Below are 14,852 nucleotides of genomic sequence, written 5' to 3'. Positions count from 1 at the left end.
CACACACCCCTCCTAAACCCACACCCACACTCTTAAGGGGCCCTGAGGGCTGGCTGCCTTTCCCACCCGTTCCCAAGAACAACCAGTGGCTGAAATAATTTGAAAAAATAATCTTATCAATTACAACGAAAGGGAAGATCAGAGGCAGAGGGTGCATTGAGTGGCCTTTCATTTCGGATTTCCTGCCAGGGTGGGCAACGAAGCAGCCCTTTGAAACAACTTTTAGGCAACGTGGAAGAAATGTCAAAGCAGGGCTACAGTTGAACATGAAGAAGACCCAGATCACAATTACAAGAAGCACTAGGCCGCTTTAAGATTGGCAGTGAAGAAACTCACCTTGTTAGAGGGTTTTTTTTTTTAATCATCAATCAGAATGCAGGGGAACCTGCTGCCCAAAAATCTGAATAAGACAAGAAGAGACTCAGCAGGGCAGCAAGGAAAGAGCTACAAAAGTTCTTCACATGTAAGGATGCCTCACCCAAGACCAAAGCCAAGACCATCCATGCTTTTGTATTTCCGCTCGCCATGGATGAGTGTGGACGGTTAAAAGAGCTGACTGGGAGGGGGAAATTGGTTTTAAATGGGATGCTGGAAGACTGCTGTGCTGATAACCTTGGGCTGCCAGAAAGATGAACTAGTAGGTATCTGAGAAAATGAAGCCTGAACTCAAGGCTGGAAACAGGTTGATTTGGGCGCATCCTGAGAAGGCAGGATTCCCTGGAAGAGATCATAATATTAGAGAAGGCAGAAAGCAGCAGGGAAAGAGGAGAACCGAATAGGAGATGGACTGACTCCTAAAAGGAAACCGCAGGCTATACTGTAGTTTACAAGACCAGGGCTGTTGAGGACCGGCCGTTTGGAGATCACTTGTTTCTGGGGTACGTGATAACGACACAACAAGGATCACATCGATTTTTTTTTAGCAAGTTGTTTTTTTAAAAAAGGGAGTGGTGTCAATTTTGCAGAAAACTGAGAAATAATCTGTGGTTAATTATGTAACACCCCCCCAAAAAGGGCAAGTTTTCGAGCCCCACAAAAATGCTTCACCAGGGTCCTCGTTGCGTTTGGACGGGAGAGAAACAGAAAAGTCCCAAATTAACATGTTCCACCCATTCCCTAACAATTTACCGATCATTTCCTTTTCTTTAAAGGCCTTAATAACCTGCAAAGGAAGCCAGGATAAATCCTAGGGTTAGGACAATATTTATCCATTCTTTTAGGCAAGGGACTTGCTGGGGATTCACGTCTACGTGTGGTTTTCCTGCGATGTATTAAAAGGGGTAAATGGCATTTTTAATTGACTTTAAAAACACGAAATTATAATTGCCGAATTGTGGAATTAAGTGGAAGTGGCGCCTCTTTGGTCCTGTGGATAAAAAGCGTTTCTAAAAACAAAAGAAAGGGGGGGAAATGGCAGAATGACGTCATTGCCGTGATGTCATTCGGCGCCCCTTAACTACCCCGGCCTCTTCCACCCATGTGTCCCGTTTCTTCCTTCCCTCGCTGCGGCCGAGGCGTTTTTAAGCCACGTCCCTGATTTAAATAAGGAGAAGGAGGAGCCTGATCTTCTAGAGGCGGTGCTTGAGTCCTTGAAGGAGAGCAGGCCACGTGACCCTAATGGGGGGTTAAGGAAAAAATCGGTCTCGCTTTACCTCCCCCAGAAAGGGGGTCACGTGATACAGGCGTGGGGGGCCGTGGGAGGGGCTTCCTGCCTAACGGCTATAAGGAGGCAGGCGTGCGACACCCTAGAAATATGAATTAGAGTGACTGCAGTCTTTACTTCCAGTGAAGGGGATTTGCAACATCCTAATGCCTACTAATTGGCCTTTTTGTTTTGTTTAAGTCTACGTTTTTTTCAAAAACGAGACCCTCCTTTACAAAAAAAATAGAAGAAGAAATACAGAATAATAAAATCTTTGGAACGGGGCGGTGGGGGGGGGTTGGTTTGGAGGGGGGGCGAAAGAGCCTGTTGGCGCCCGGCCCAGAAACCCTAAGAGGGAAGCATGGGCTTCATGGACGAAGAAGAAGAGCAAAGCCTCCGGGCCTCGCAGAACTCCTCGATGGGGGGGGAGGGAAGAGGAAAAGAAGGAGAGACCCACGATCCAACCCCTCCTCCCCGGCCACCGAGCTGGAAAGCGTGCGAAGGGGGGCAGTGGGGGGTTCTCGCCCCGCCGCGGCGGTGAGAGAACGAACCCTCACGGAGATCCAAATAGATACCCGAGAGTCTGCGCCTCGCGGTGGGTTCTATTAGTGTAAATCTATGGAAAGAGGGGAGGGGAGGGAACAGCGAAGGTTTCCCCTGGTAGGCGGGGCCTGTTGCTAACGGGCTGGCCGGCCGGCGCGGTGACGTGCCATGCGCGTCCAAGCCTCCCGGCGTGCCCCGCGCGCCCCTTCTCCTCCTCCTCCTTCCTGAATTGGCCCCACCCACTCGCCGCCGCCGCCGCACCGCCTCTCCGTCCCGCCTGAGGAGAGGGTGAGGGGGGGGAATTCCAAGATGGCGGCGGGCGGCTATTACGGGTTCGCGGGCGGGGCCGTCGCGGGACCCCAATACAGGTATCTAGGGTGGGGGGGTTGGAATATTATGGGATGGAGGGACGTTTGTGGGGGTTATTATGGGGTGGAGGGGGTGTCACGTGGCTTCGTTTTGAGGGGAAGGAGGCTGGAGGGGGTGTGAAGTGGAAAAAAGGAGGGGAGAACACCCCTGCCTCACATTGAAGGCTTGGCGCCTCTCCTTATCCCTCCCCTTCACAACAGCCCTGCCAGGTAGGCGGGTTGTGGGGGAGGATCTTCCCCCACCAGCTCAGGCGCGCCTCTGTCGGGGTCCCGTTTAGAAAAAAAGGGGGAGGGAGGGAGGGAGAGAGAGGGGGAAAAAAAACCCTATTCTTAGCTAAATTGAATTCAGTGGTACTTGGAAGGGCCATCGGACTCCATGCCCCATAGTCCACCGCAGCCCCTCCACTGACTGGAGTCTTATGTAGTTCTTTGCCATCTTGTAGAGGGGAGTCCTGCAGGCTCCACTGCTCCAGAACCCCTATCAACATTTATATCTGTGTTTATATCTATATATATTTGCATATCCTTCCTATTTGTCAGCCTCACTTTCTTGTCTAGCTGCTTATCTGCCTGTCTATCTACTTTCCTTCTTATCTACCTACCTGCCTGCCTGCCTGCCATCTACCTATCTGTCCATGTATCTACCTATCCACCCATCTATCTGTCTGTCTGTCACTCTGTTGGTCTCTCGATCGATCCCCATGTCCTTCCTTTTCAGCACCCAGCCGGCTCCTGCCTACTCTCACCCTCCTGTGGCAGCTGCTTATGCTGTCCAGCCGACGCCTGGGGTGGAGCACGCTGTAGCGCCCGCCTACCCTCTGGCCATGCCGGCTGCCCGGCCAGCAGCACCCATGGCTTACGGGGGTTACCAGCCCCCTTCCGTGCAGGACTACAGTTACGGGACCCGACCACCAGAGCTCACCCCCCAGCCAGCCATGACTCAAAGCTATCAGGTAGGTAACAACCCGGCGCTTCCCATACATGGGTGGGTTCATGTGGGGACCTTTGAGCCCTAAGAGGCCCCAGCAGCATCTGTGGCTGCCTGTGGTGCTCTCCCCCAGTAGGTTAGGGCAATAAAACATGAAAAACTGCCTTCTCAGAAGCTTCTGGGTGGCGTAGTTATAAGCAGCTTTCCTTTTTAAAAGCCGAACACTCTCATTTTTTTGTCATTTTAAAATTGGAAGCCATTGTTGTTATATTAAGATAAGAAATCATTATTTGCTGGACCAAACGAAACCTAGACGGGCTTGAAAGATCCCAGTTGAGCCCCTGCGCATGGAAGCCCTTGCGCCAGTTTGGCCCCTTGTGCTTCTCTCGTTACTCATCACTGCCTTTTCCCACAGCAGGATGGCTACAGTTACGGCCGGTCCCCAGCAGCCAGCAGCTACGAGGCCAAGCCGTACTACCAGGCAGTGGTCACTCAGCCACAGCACAGCGCCACAGACTCATACTACCACTCCAGTGAGTTCTCGGCACCCTCCGGGCGGGACTAATTTCTGGCATAGGCATGTTCAGCCTAAGTGGAAGCTGGCCTTAATTATGGGATTCGGGGGGGGGGGGGAGGATGTGGCTTGGGCCACGCAGGGCAGCTTTGAGAAGCCAGATTGGTCCAGCAACTTGAGAGTGGGAAAGATTGTTTTAAGCCAAAGTTTGGGGAGGTTTAGTTTGAGAGAAAAAATAGCAACCCCATGGTGAATCAAGCTGTACTAATACAAATGCAATGGTTTTGTGGACCGTGAAAGAAATTGTGTTCCCTGCTAGCTTTCCCGAATCAGGACACCCGCTTTGTTAGGCTTACACCAGTGTCTTGTCTAACGCAAAGCACTCGGGGTTCCGAAGGTTCGTGGCAGATGGATTCCGCCGGGTGTACTTCTTAGATATAAGTGAGGAAAGATGCTGGCTGTACCGGAGATGTGGTTTTAAAATGGCAGCTAAGGAGGCTGTGGACCGGATCTCACTCCCACCCCATTTTTCATACAAAGAAGCACAGCCGTCAGGTCACATTGTGGGCTCCAGAAAAGTTTTCACGACAGCTTAGGAAACCTTTCTTTTGGGGAAAGAGACTTTACAAAGCCAAGAATCCCCCCCCTCCTGAATCCAACCTGCATCCAGCAACGATCGCCTCTCCTTCGCAGACTCCCAGAGCAGCTACAGCCAGCCAGTGGCCGCGTACAACCCGAGCCAGCCTCAGCGTCAAGTGACCCCTGTCAAGCTGGTCCCAGCGGTGAACACCACCTCTTCCAACTACGGTGCTTACCTGGCCGTCACGACAAGCCAGCAGAACCTCCCGCCGCCCTCCGTCCCGTCGTATGCCCCTGCTTCTTCCTACGCCCCGGCCGCCACCACCTACAATGCTTCCCCTGCTTCCTATGCTGGTAAGAACTTTACGGAGGCAGCCCTCTCTCCCTCCTTGGCCTCTTCCCCTCATCGCCTGCTCCACGAGAGGGAGGGTCGGAAGAAGGGAAACAAAGCACCAGGCCACAAATGGGTCACCTCGAGTCTTGAGAGCAGAGTGCCAGAGCTGGTGGTTGGCATTTCGATGGAGAAAGCAGAGCACTTTGGCTAAGGCAGGAACACTTTCCTTAACACTTCCCCATCTGAGTTGGTGATCTTGGCCTGTACACACCATGAGGGTTTGACGTCACAGAGGTCAACATCCTGTTCTCCCTGCTTAGTTTTCTCTTGCTCTCTTTTTTCTCTCAATCTCCAGCATCAAACTACTCCTCTTACGACACTGGGGCCTATACCGCAGCAAACACCTCCTCCTATTACCAGCCTTCTCAGCACCAGCTCATGCCTCCGCCCCCGCAGCCGCCGCCACCGCAGGCAAAGCCCACGTGGGGCGGGGCGGGGGGCACAAGCACCCACTCCCCTGCCACCAGCAGCTACGTCAAGAAGCCCCCCTTTCCGAGCAAGCCGCCAAAGGCCAAAGGCCCCCCGAAGCCCCCTCAGCTTCACTACTGCGAAATCTGTAAGATCAGCTGCGCGGGGCCCCAGGTGAGCTTGCCGGTTGTGGGGTGGGTGAGTTGGGACTTCAGGAAACTCAGACTCGAGTCTGGAAAAATAATTTTATATTATTTGATGAACAGGAGAATTGAGGTGAAGAGAGTGATTCAGACCCGATTTGCCGGCTTGGCTTTTTATTTGTTTTTGTTGTTGTTGTTGTTGTTGTTGTTTGCCCTAGAAATTTAATTTATTCTAGTGGCTATCTAGTTTGATTTGTTTTTTTCTGATAAGTGATATTGGGCGACTCCCTCAACATAGAGTGAGCTTTGAAGTGAAAACCTATTCGGCTGTGAACTTCCAGACCCTCAGGATCAACATGCCTAGGAAAAAGAAATGCCCGAGGGTTCTCTCAAACTTTCCCCTAAAGGACAGGAGAATTGCTGGCATCAGAACTTGGAAAAAAACAATCTGGGTGTTGTTGTTGTTGTTTTCTTTACTGGAAGGAAAGAAAAGGTGGAAGTGAATTATTTGCACACTAGCATGTGAAGTCAGGGAGTGAATGCCGTGAATGTTCGGTGCCATTTGCTCTCGCTCTCTGTCCTCCCAGACTTACCGGGAGCACCTTGAAGGGCAGAAGCACAAGAAAAAGGAGGCGGCCGTGAAGGCGGGCAGTCAGGCGGGCGGGAGCGGCCCCCGCGGGATCCAAGCCCAGCTGCACTGTGAGCTGTGTGACATCTCCTGCACAGGAGTTGATGCTTATGTGGCCCACATCCGGGGGGCAAAGCACCAGAAGGTAAGGGTGTTCACCGGAGAGGCAGGCGATGCACCATCGCCTATGGGGTGGTGTATCTGACGAGCACCCCAAAACCTGTTCTAAGAAGCTCAGTCTTTTTATGTTGTGCTTCTAAATTGGCTCCTGGTTTTCTTTAGAGCCGGGTTTTGTGTCCTGGAAGCAACATCTTTCCTTCCTCTCTTGATTTCCTAGTCCCCTCTCACCTCCCTTTCATGGCCCATGTTAACCGTTTTTCGCCCCTTCACTCTGAGACGGCTCAACTCGTCTCTTCCAGGTCCTCAAGCTCCACACAAAGCTAGGCAAACCCATTCCTTCTGCCGAGCCCACACTGGCCAACGTTTCCTCTGCCTCAGCCAATGGTGTGGCCGGCAAGCCAGTTCCGGACACCGCCCTGGCCTCCGTCGCACCGGCAAAGTCGGCCCCGGGGGTCACTGGCAGCGGCGCCGCCATAGCCTCCAACAAGCCGACGCCGGCCCGGAAGCCACCAAAGCTGGTCTTTACAGGTACATATCAGAGGAGAGGAAAAACTGAACGGGAAGCCCCCGGGGCACACCTGTCCTTAACATTTCCATCTTCCATGCAGGGGAGGTAGTGAAAGTTTCTCAGCCTGAGTTTGGCTGGTGGGGGTGGGGGAGCCTCCACCCTCCTCCCTTGGTGGGCCAGGTTGTTTTCTCCCACAACCACCCGGTATGGCCCCATATCTGAGGAGTGTAATGGGGTTGCCTCTGTTTTCTCCCACTTAGGAGCAGCGGCAAGGCAGGAGCCTATTACAAGACCAGAAGAGGTGAAAGGCGCACCCCCCAAAGTAGACCCGCCTGCGGAAGAGCAGCCCCCACTCAACAGTGTCGGGGACAGCCTGGCAGACCCGCTCGACGTGCAGCCAGTAGGCCACCATTACGTGGAAGAGGTGAGGCTGACCGGGCGGGGGAAGCCCTCCAGAGATCTTGGCTGGGGTGGGAGTCCTTTTTTCCTCTTTCTTCCTTCTTGGCCTGCCCTGTGCTGAGGAACCTTTTTTGGCTCACATCTTCAAGAAGTGGGACTTTTTCACCTAAAGGGATGGAGGGATGAGGCGGAGACCTTGATGTCACCCCCGGAACGTCTCAAATCTCCCACCCCTCCTTCCCCACCCTTGGCAAGGTTACCTTTTCAGCAATTCCCACACCCGGCTGCTGACTTGTGAATTCCTGGCGTCACTTTTTCAGTGGGGTTCTATGGGGCGGAACCAAGGAGAGAGGAGGGTCCGTATCTTGAACCTGCCTGTTTCCTCCTCCTTCCGACCAGCCGGCACACAGCCACCTTTCCGGTCGTGTGTGTGCAGTTTGGCGAGGCCAGCCCTTTCTCCCTGTTCTTCTTCCTTCCTCCCTCCCTCCCTCCCTCCCTCCCTCCCCACCTGCCCACCCACCACCTTTCCAGGTGCTCAGTGACAAGGGAAAGATGGTGCGATTCCATTGTAAGTTGTGTGAATGCAGCTTCAATGACCCCAACGCCAAGGACATGCACCTGAAGGGGCGCCGGCACCGGCTGCAGTACAAGGTATAGCGGCCGCCGAGCCCCTCCCATAGAAACCAAACACCATCCAAAAGACGGACTCGCAAAGGCAAACCAAGCAGGCTGGTGACCGAGCGAGCTCACATGGTGGTGGGGCTTTCCCACCGCTTGATACTGAGCCAGTGGGGTTTCCCGCTCTGTGGAGGACAGACCGGAAGACACGGGGCCCTAAAGGCTGATAAGTTTTTTGGGGGGCATTAGCATTCATGGATTGTGTCGCAGTTCGGCAGGATCTGGCATTAAATCAAACAGTCTTTTAAGGTGCCACCACTGCCCTTCTCCACAGTGGCTTAGGGGCATCTCAGTCCTGCACCACGTGCAGTCCACTCCCATTTTAAAGGAGTCACTGGAGCACCGTGCTGGGGATGCCTGCTTTTTTTTTTTTTTTTTTTGCATGAAAATTTTCCTGGCTGGATTGGTGTCTCGAGGGGGCAGCTCTTCTACTTCCCTCCCAGAAAAAGTTTTGCCCAGAAACCAGGGGCGCAGAAACCTCTTTTGTCCCAAAATACGTCAAAAATACAGCCTCAGAGAAGTTATCGAGAGCCCTTTTTGCAGTAGCGGATGGTTCCAAAGGCCAAGAGGTGGCACCCAGAATTGCAGCCTATTTGGATTTTTTAAGGCTTTGCGAAGACTAGTAGAGGGTGGGCTGTAGTGGGTGCTCTCACACAAGCCGGGAAGCCACTGGGAAGAAGGGTTTGGATCTATGTCTGTGGACAGCCCGCTATTTATTTATTGTTTGTTTGTTTGTTTGCCTTCCTCTCCACCCTGGAAAAACCTGTTGCAGAAGAAAGTCAACCCGGAGCTGCCGGTGGAGGTCAAGCCCAGCAACCGAGCCCGGAAAATGCAGGAAGAGAAGCTGAAAAGCCAGCAGCTCCGGGCCCTGGCGAGGCGGCGCCAGGTGGAAGAGCAGCGTTGGCACCTGGAAATGAGGCGAGTCTTCTTCTTCCCCGCAGGAGAGGAATGCCCAAATATGGAATGGCTCTGGGGTACTGTTGGCTCCTCTGCTTCTCCTTCCCTCTCTCTCCTCTTTCCTTAAAGAAAGAAAGAAAGAATTGGGTTCTTACAGGGTGGAAGGGTCCCCACAATTCTTCAGGAAGAGGATGGGAGAGCCGTAACCAGGCTGGATTGAAGATTGTCTCAAAATGTGCTTTAGGACAGAGGTGGGAAACCCTAAGGCCCTGTAGAAGGGTTCATCTTATGGCAGAGAGTTCCACTGTGGAAATACTCCATCCCTAAATCACCCACCACCCTACTCCCAGTGGGTGAGTAGAGGTAACTCTTAACTCTGCCCAGCCTTTGGTTTTTCAAATTGCTTTGTCACGAATGCTGCTTAAATACCTTGCCCCCCAGTGGCTTCCGCATCGCGATGGATCGGCACTTCTAGTGGCTTATCAGTAAGAACAGAAACTGCTTCATGCCCTCTCGTTTAAGGCAAGCAGACCAGTTTGAGAGAGTCTTGGATTTTTCAGAGTCTTTTCTCCCCCCCTTTGAACGTGACTCCGATCCAGTCTTTGTTGTTTGTGGCCTGAGCTTAGGACACTGAATTTTCTGAACCCTGATTTCTGCAGTGTCTCCGTCAGCAGCTGCAGCCTCTGGCCATTCTGGTAGGATAATCCAAACCAGTAATGTTTGGACAGGATCATACAAAAGCGGTGGGGTCGGTTGATCTATGCTTGTGTGTCTGGCTTCAGTCACTGAGGATGATGGAGTACTGGGGGTGAAGGAGAAATTGCCCGAATTACTCCAGCTGCCGTTTTTATCAGATAGGTAGGCAGAGATTCCTTTCGAGAACCATGAGGACTAGGCACCTGGCTCTTACAAAAGTGAGCAGGGATTTTCAGCAGCTGTAAGACACTGTGCGCTAGGACCTCCGTTTTGCCAGTTAACCTCAGAGTTCATAGTCCTTTCCCATAACATTTCTACAAAAGCATGCTTTTAAAGCTTATTCTTTCTTTGTGGCTCAGTCAGGAAGCAAAAATTGTTCTAAATTTAAACAGGGCAACGGTTTGATACAGATAAAGAAAGAAAGCATGGAAGCTCGGTGTGAGGGGCAAGCCCCAATTCAGACTTTAACCGAGCTTTGAAGCATGCTAGGTATAATCTGGTCTAAGTATAATCTGGGATTCTCGGGCATTGCAGTCCAATATATATATATTGGACTGCAATGCCCGAGAATCCCCCAGCGGTCCAAAAAGCCAGATTTCACCAGCCCTGCCCATTTCAACAGTTGGGGATTCTAGCAGGTGGGGATGTGGGGGGGAAATCCCCCCCCGAAAGACAGAGAGGGAGGCTGACTTGCCCAGACATCCAGGATAATGTAATGCAGCGCACATTTTCCGTTTTTCTTCCTTGTGGTCCTCTAGGCGCTACGAACAGGAGATGTACTGGAAGCGGGTGGAAGAGGAGGAATTCTTCTGGGCCGAGCAGCAACGGCGCCACCTGGCCGCGGATTGGCACCCTCCGCCCCTCATGGGCAGGCCCGGTGTGCCTGTCCCCCCTCTCTTGGTGGGTACCTTCTCCTCTGCACCCACACCCTAGCCTTCTCAGGTTTTTCCCAGATTAGTTATCATACTGGGCTTGATCCATAAGGTCTCTTGTGTTTTTGTTCCCAATAGACAAAGGGGTCCCTCTTCTTTTTCTGCCCTTTTTATCTCTTTCCAGAGCAGTCGTTATAAAAGCCTGTCCCGTTTTGTCTCCCCCCCCCCCAGCCCGCACGGCGGCCCACCTCGTCTGACGACCGGCACGTCATGGCGAAGCACGCCAGCATCTACCCGACCGAGGAGGAGCTCCAGGGCATCCAGAAGGCCGTCTCGCACTCAGAGCGGGCCCTAAGGCTCGTCTCCGATTGGCTGACGGAACAGGAAGCAGGGAAGGAGGAAGCGAGCCACGAGGATGGGTGAGAAGGGCGAGGGAGGGAAGGAGAGGTGAGGAGAACGTTTGGGCGAAGCCCCGGCTGTCGTCACCTGGGTCTGATCTTTTTTTTAACCGGCCAGGAGGAACCTCAGAGTCCAGAGTCCGATCCTAAAACCTCTGGGTGGCCCCCGATTTTGTAGGATGCTCAGGTTTTCCAAGTCTGACGCTCTGAGGACCATAACTCGTTCCCTTTCATCTCCTCCTGGAGGGGTTTCCCAGATTATTATGCCTTTTCCCTGGTTCTGAAACATTGATGTTCCTTTCCCGAAGGCTCGGGTCCTGTCATCAACCATTCCTGGTGTTTTGGGGCTCCAGAAGCCTCTTGGAAACAGAGAATCCGACTCTAGCCTGAGAACGGTTACCCGTTCTGGCCTTCCTCTTCGACCACCGCCTGCTAAGGGCTGGTTTTGCCCCCTGCTCTCTCTACCCTCACCCCATGGACGCTTCCAGCGTGGGTGTATTCTTTCCCATGGGGGTGCCCCGAACAGGAAAGCAGGCGAGGTCTAGCTAACAGTGGCCTTACGCCTCCATTTTCGACCTTTTAACAGGAAGGCGGACAATCCGCCCCGGCTCCTGAAAGGGGTCATGAGGGTCGGTATCCTGGCCAAGGGACTCCTCCTCCGTGGAGATAGGAGGGTTCATCTCATCCTGCTCTCGGCCCAGAAGCCCACGCTGGGCCTCCTCCAGAGCGTGGCCGAGCAGCTGCCCAAGCAGTTGGAGGTAAGTTCAGCTTCCCTGCCCCCCAAGCCTGTGATGGTGTTAAACATGGGTTGTTGGGTTTTTTTTTTCGGGGGTCAAACTCCAGAAGGAGAAGAATGTTTCTCCTGAGTCTTGGGAGCTGACAGGCTTAACGCTCCCCTCCTGTTTTTCCAGAAAGTGACGAGCGATCCTTACGACGTGGTGGCTGAGGTGGAGGAAGCTGGCTTGGTCATTGCCTCGTGCAAGGAGCCCAAAATGCAGGTCACCATCTCTCTCACTTCTCCGCTAATGAGGGAAGAAGCCTCATTCGAGGCAGGTGAGTCTCCAGTCTCCATCCAGAGATTTCTCTCGATGCCATAATAAACCTGCTATTCTTTTAAAACCCTTCCCCCCCGCGCCGCCTTTCTGGGGCGGAAGCAAGAAGCGTTGACCTTTAAGGCAAACTTTACTCACTGCGACGGTGCCCCAGACATGGAGGAGGGACGGCCACCTCTTGGTTCCTTCCCTGCTTCCTCTCCCTCGCGCCCATCCTTTTTTCTTTCTCCCTTTTCGTATCTTTCAGAAGCCGCTTCAGATCCTCAGCCTGACTCCGACAAGATCCTCAACAAGGAGAAGTGCCAGGAGTCTTTGGCCGCTCTTCGCCACACAAAATGGTTCCAGGTAAGCAGAAGTATTTTTAAAAACAATAACCAGAAGTTTTTCTAAGGGGAGTTTGGCTGCCTTGGGCTGCAAAGGCAGGCAGGGTTGTTCCCAGATCCGAAGCTCTTCTCTCCCTTTTGCAGTCTGTAATTTGGGAAAATAGCTGGGCCCGGTGTTCCCCCTCTTCTGGTGCTACCTTGCAGAAGCTTTCCATAAAGATACAGACTGGAGGAAAAGGAGTTCCGCTTGGATACCGCTCTTCGGCCCCTTCCAACTCTTGTTCTTCCATGCTTCTTGTCTCCTTCCCTCCCCAGGCCCGAGCCAACGGCCTTCAGTCATGCGTCGTCATCATCCGGGTCTTACGAGACCTTTGCCAGCGCGTGCCAACCTGGGGCGCTCTTCCGGGATGGGTAAGGAGACCAGGAAGTAGGGAGGATTTTTTTTTAAAAAAAAGAGTGAGAATGCCACCGTGTTGGTTTACAGAATATTGATATACACACTCTCTCTCTCTCTCTCTCTCTCTGTGTGTGTGTGTGTGTGTGTGTGTGTGTGTGTGTGTGTGTGTGTGTGTATTTTAACGAGATCAGTGTCGCTTTCGGGCCTTCAAACACATGTTCAATATCTTCTTTAAAAGTCCTCAATAGGTCTCTTCTCTCTCTCTCTCTCCCCCCGCCCCCCGGGCTGCCCATCAGGCAATGGAGCTCTTAGTCGAAAGATCTCTGAGCAGCACCACCGGGCCGCTGGGTCCCGCAGAAGCCCTGAGGCGGGTCCTGGAGTGTGTCGCCTCCGGGATTCTTCTTACAGGTGAAAAGATTATTTTGCTTAAAGAGGAAAACAACAGTCTCTCTCTGTCTCTTGCCCGGTGACAGCTAGAGCTTACAATGTGGTTAGGCTTCTTTTGGCAAACCCCTGCCACTCTCCAGCGTAGCCTGGGTTGTCCCAGCTCAAAAGCGCCGGGCTTGGGAAAGTTCCTTTTGCAGACTAGGTTTGAGTTCTGGATCTTCGCCCAGCTGGAAGCACCACCTTTCCCCAAAGTCAGGTCGCCTTTAACCGCTGAAAATTTGGGGTTAAAAAAAAAAAGAGTTTCCAATCCCAACACTCTTGAAAAGATGGCCAGTTTCTCATCTCATCCTCTCTGGACAGCGCCTGCCACCAGAGGGCACTGCATGAGCCTCAGTGAAGCCCCAAGCTTTCTGTCCTGGGTTAGAGACAAACTTTCGTAAATCTTTAGTTACAGAGTGTTTCATGGAAGCAGATTTTAAAAACCTGTTTTCTTGTACTGTGTAATGCCTCCCCCCTTTTTTTTCCTTTTCTTTTTCTTTTGCTGACACACCAAGGCAGGCTGATGTGGCTCCATCTTTTGGAACTGAAAAAACCTTTGCTTTTCTATTTAAACAAACAAGTTCCTGGTCCTCATGGCGGCGGAGAGATGTGCAGTTGTTGGTGAAGCGGGGGGGGGGGGGGAGAGCAGTGTAGAAGGGAATCCTGGCACGCGTGCGACCGAGAAAGGGAGAAGAGTGTTTCTGGGCTTTCTGTTGTGATGGGAAAGGCCAAAAGCCTGTGGAAGGGAGGAGGGAGGTCATTGTTTCCCCCATGCTCTCCAAGCATTAACCCTCCCCTCCCCTCCCCTCCCCTCAGATGGTCCAGGGCTTCAAGACCCCTGTGAGAAGGAGCCGCTCGACGCCTTACGAGGCCTGTCCCGGCAGCAACGGGAGGACATCACCGCCAGCAGCCAGGTGGGTTTCGTCTCAGTCTGCTTCCCCCCCCAACTGAGAGGAGGTAAGGCCGGTGTGCACATGGGCCACGCACCTTTCACGCTGGGCTTCCTCTCCAGTCCTGCAGGGCCACTTTCCACGGGTTTTGTGCCTTCTCTAGGTTGCCCAAAGCTACAAGATATCTGCGCAGCCCACCTTTCTGGCCACTTGGGGAAGCTCGTCATATACCTTTTATGTTAAGCCAGGTTAGGATCTAAAGGCAAAGGCAGCTGGTTCCCCCCCCCCCCCCCGAGCCCAACAAAAATCTCAAGTTCAGTGTTTTCCCGTTGTTGTTCAGTCTCCTTCATGTGCGGTGGCCCTGGTTGCCAGGACCTCACAGGGGACAGTCCCCCGGAATCCCGACCCAGCAGCAGCTCCCGGAGGGGTGGGAGTGGGTGGGTGGGCGGGCCGCCCATGGTAACCCCGTGTCTCCTCCTGCTCCACCACCTCTCCCCAGCACGCTTTGCGGATGTTGGCCTTCCGTCAGATTCACAGGATCCTCGGCGTGGAGCCCTTGCCGCTGCCGAGGAACCGCCTGGGCGCACCGAGCCGGAAGAGGAGGTGGGGCACGGACGAAGCGACGGAGGGTGAGGGGGACGGAAAGAAAGACAAGAAAGAGGATGATGATGACGACGCCACCAAGGCCGGGGTTTAACCACTGTGGCAGGACTGTGTTTGTGTGACATGACTTTTTATATGAAAAAAAACAAATATATATATATATGTATACATACACGTATATGTATATGTATATATATATATATAAAATATATATATATATTATGAACTACCGTTTAGTCTAAAAGCTTGGTAATTTCAGGTTTTGTTTTCCTTCCCTTAAAAAGAAAATGGGTACTCTTAGATTGTTTTAAAGCTGCGCCGCCGCCCCCACCGTAGGGATAGCCAGAGGAAGACGTGGAGTCCCCTTTTGTGCTCGAAAAGGCCAGGAACCCTCTTTGCTCCGCCCGGTGCCTTCCGCGCTAGGACTCTTTGAAACGCCCTGGCTG

General features: G+C 52.9%; 1 protein-coding gene across 4 annotated transcripts; it reads left to right on the top strand.

The window, feature by feature from the left end:
• Positions 1-2,298: 2,298 nt before the first annotated feature.
• Positions 2,299-14,637, top strand: ZFR2 (zinc finger RNA binding protein 2). Of its 4 annotated transcripts, none has more exons than XM_072978041.2 (19): positions 2,299-2,553; positions 3,272-3,506; positions 3,897-4,014; positions 4,689-4,928; positions 5,264-5,550; positions 6,107-6,292; positions 6,567-6,795; positions 7,036-7,199; positions 7,706-7,825; positions 8,625-8,770; positions 10,204-10,345; positions 10,549-10,736; positions 11,302-11,473; positions 11,627-11,768; positions 12,015-12,112; positions 12,406-12,501; positions 12,784-12,895; positions 13,730-13,827; positions 13,967-14,219. In XM_072978041.2, the coding sequence occupies exons 1-19, from the start codon at positions 2,495-2,497 to the stop codon at positions 14,054-14,056; spliced, it is 2,922 nt and encodes a 973-aa protein (XP_072834142.2). In that variant the 5' UTR covers positions 2,299-2,494; the 3' UTR covers positions 14,057-14,219. The 4 variants fall into 4 exon arrangements, with proteins under 4 accessions (XP_072834142.2, XP_072834141.2, XP_072834140.2 ...); XM_072978040.2 differs by lacking the exon at positions 13,967-14,219 and adding an exon at positions 14,303-14,637 and having other exon boundaries at positions 2,320-2,553; positions 3,900-4,014; XM_072978039.2 differs by lacking the exon at positions 13,967-14,219 and adding an exon at positions 14,303-14,637 and having other exon boundaries at positions 2,321-2,553.
• Positions 14,638-14,852: the final 215 nt, after the last annotated feature.

The sequence above is a fragment of the Pogona vitticeps genome, chromosome 7 (genome assembly GCF_051106095.1).
Source record: "Pogona vitticeps strain Pit_001003342236 chromosome 7, PviZW2.1, whole genome shotgun sequence".
In the NCBI taxonomy this organism is placed as follows: domain Eukaryota; kingdom Metazoa; phylum Chordata; class Lepidosauria; order Squamata; family Agamidae; genus Pogona; species Pogona vitticeps.
The sequence above is the reverse complement of the archived record's forward strand: the minus strand, read 5'-3'. Positions and strand labels throughout refer to the sequence as shown.

Coding starts and splice junctions, on each gene's coding strand:
- ZFR2 (XM_072978039.2), top strand. CDS start 2,495: ATGGCGGCGGGCGGCTATTACGGGTTCGCGGGCGGGGCCGTCGCGGGA. Junction 7,200..7,705: donor GCCACCATTACGTGGAAGAG/GTGAGGCTGACC, acceptor CCACCTTTCCAG/GTGCTCAGTGACAAGGGAAA. Junction 7,826..8,624: donor GGCACCGGCTGCAGTACAAG/GTATAGCGGCCG, acceptor AACCTGTTGCAG/AAGAAAGTCAACCCGGAGCT.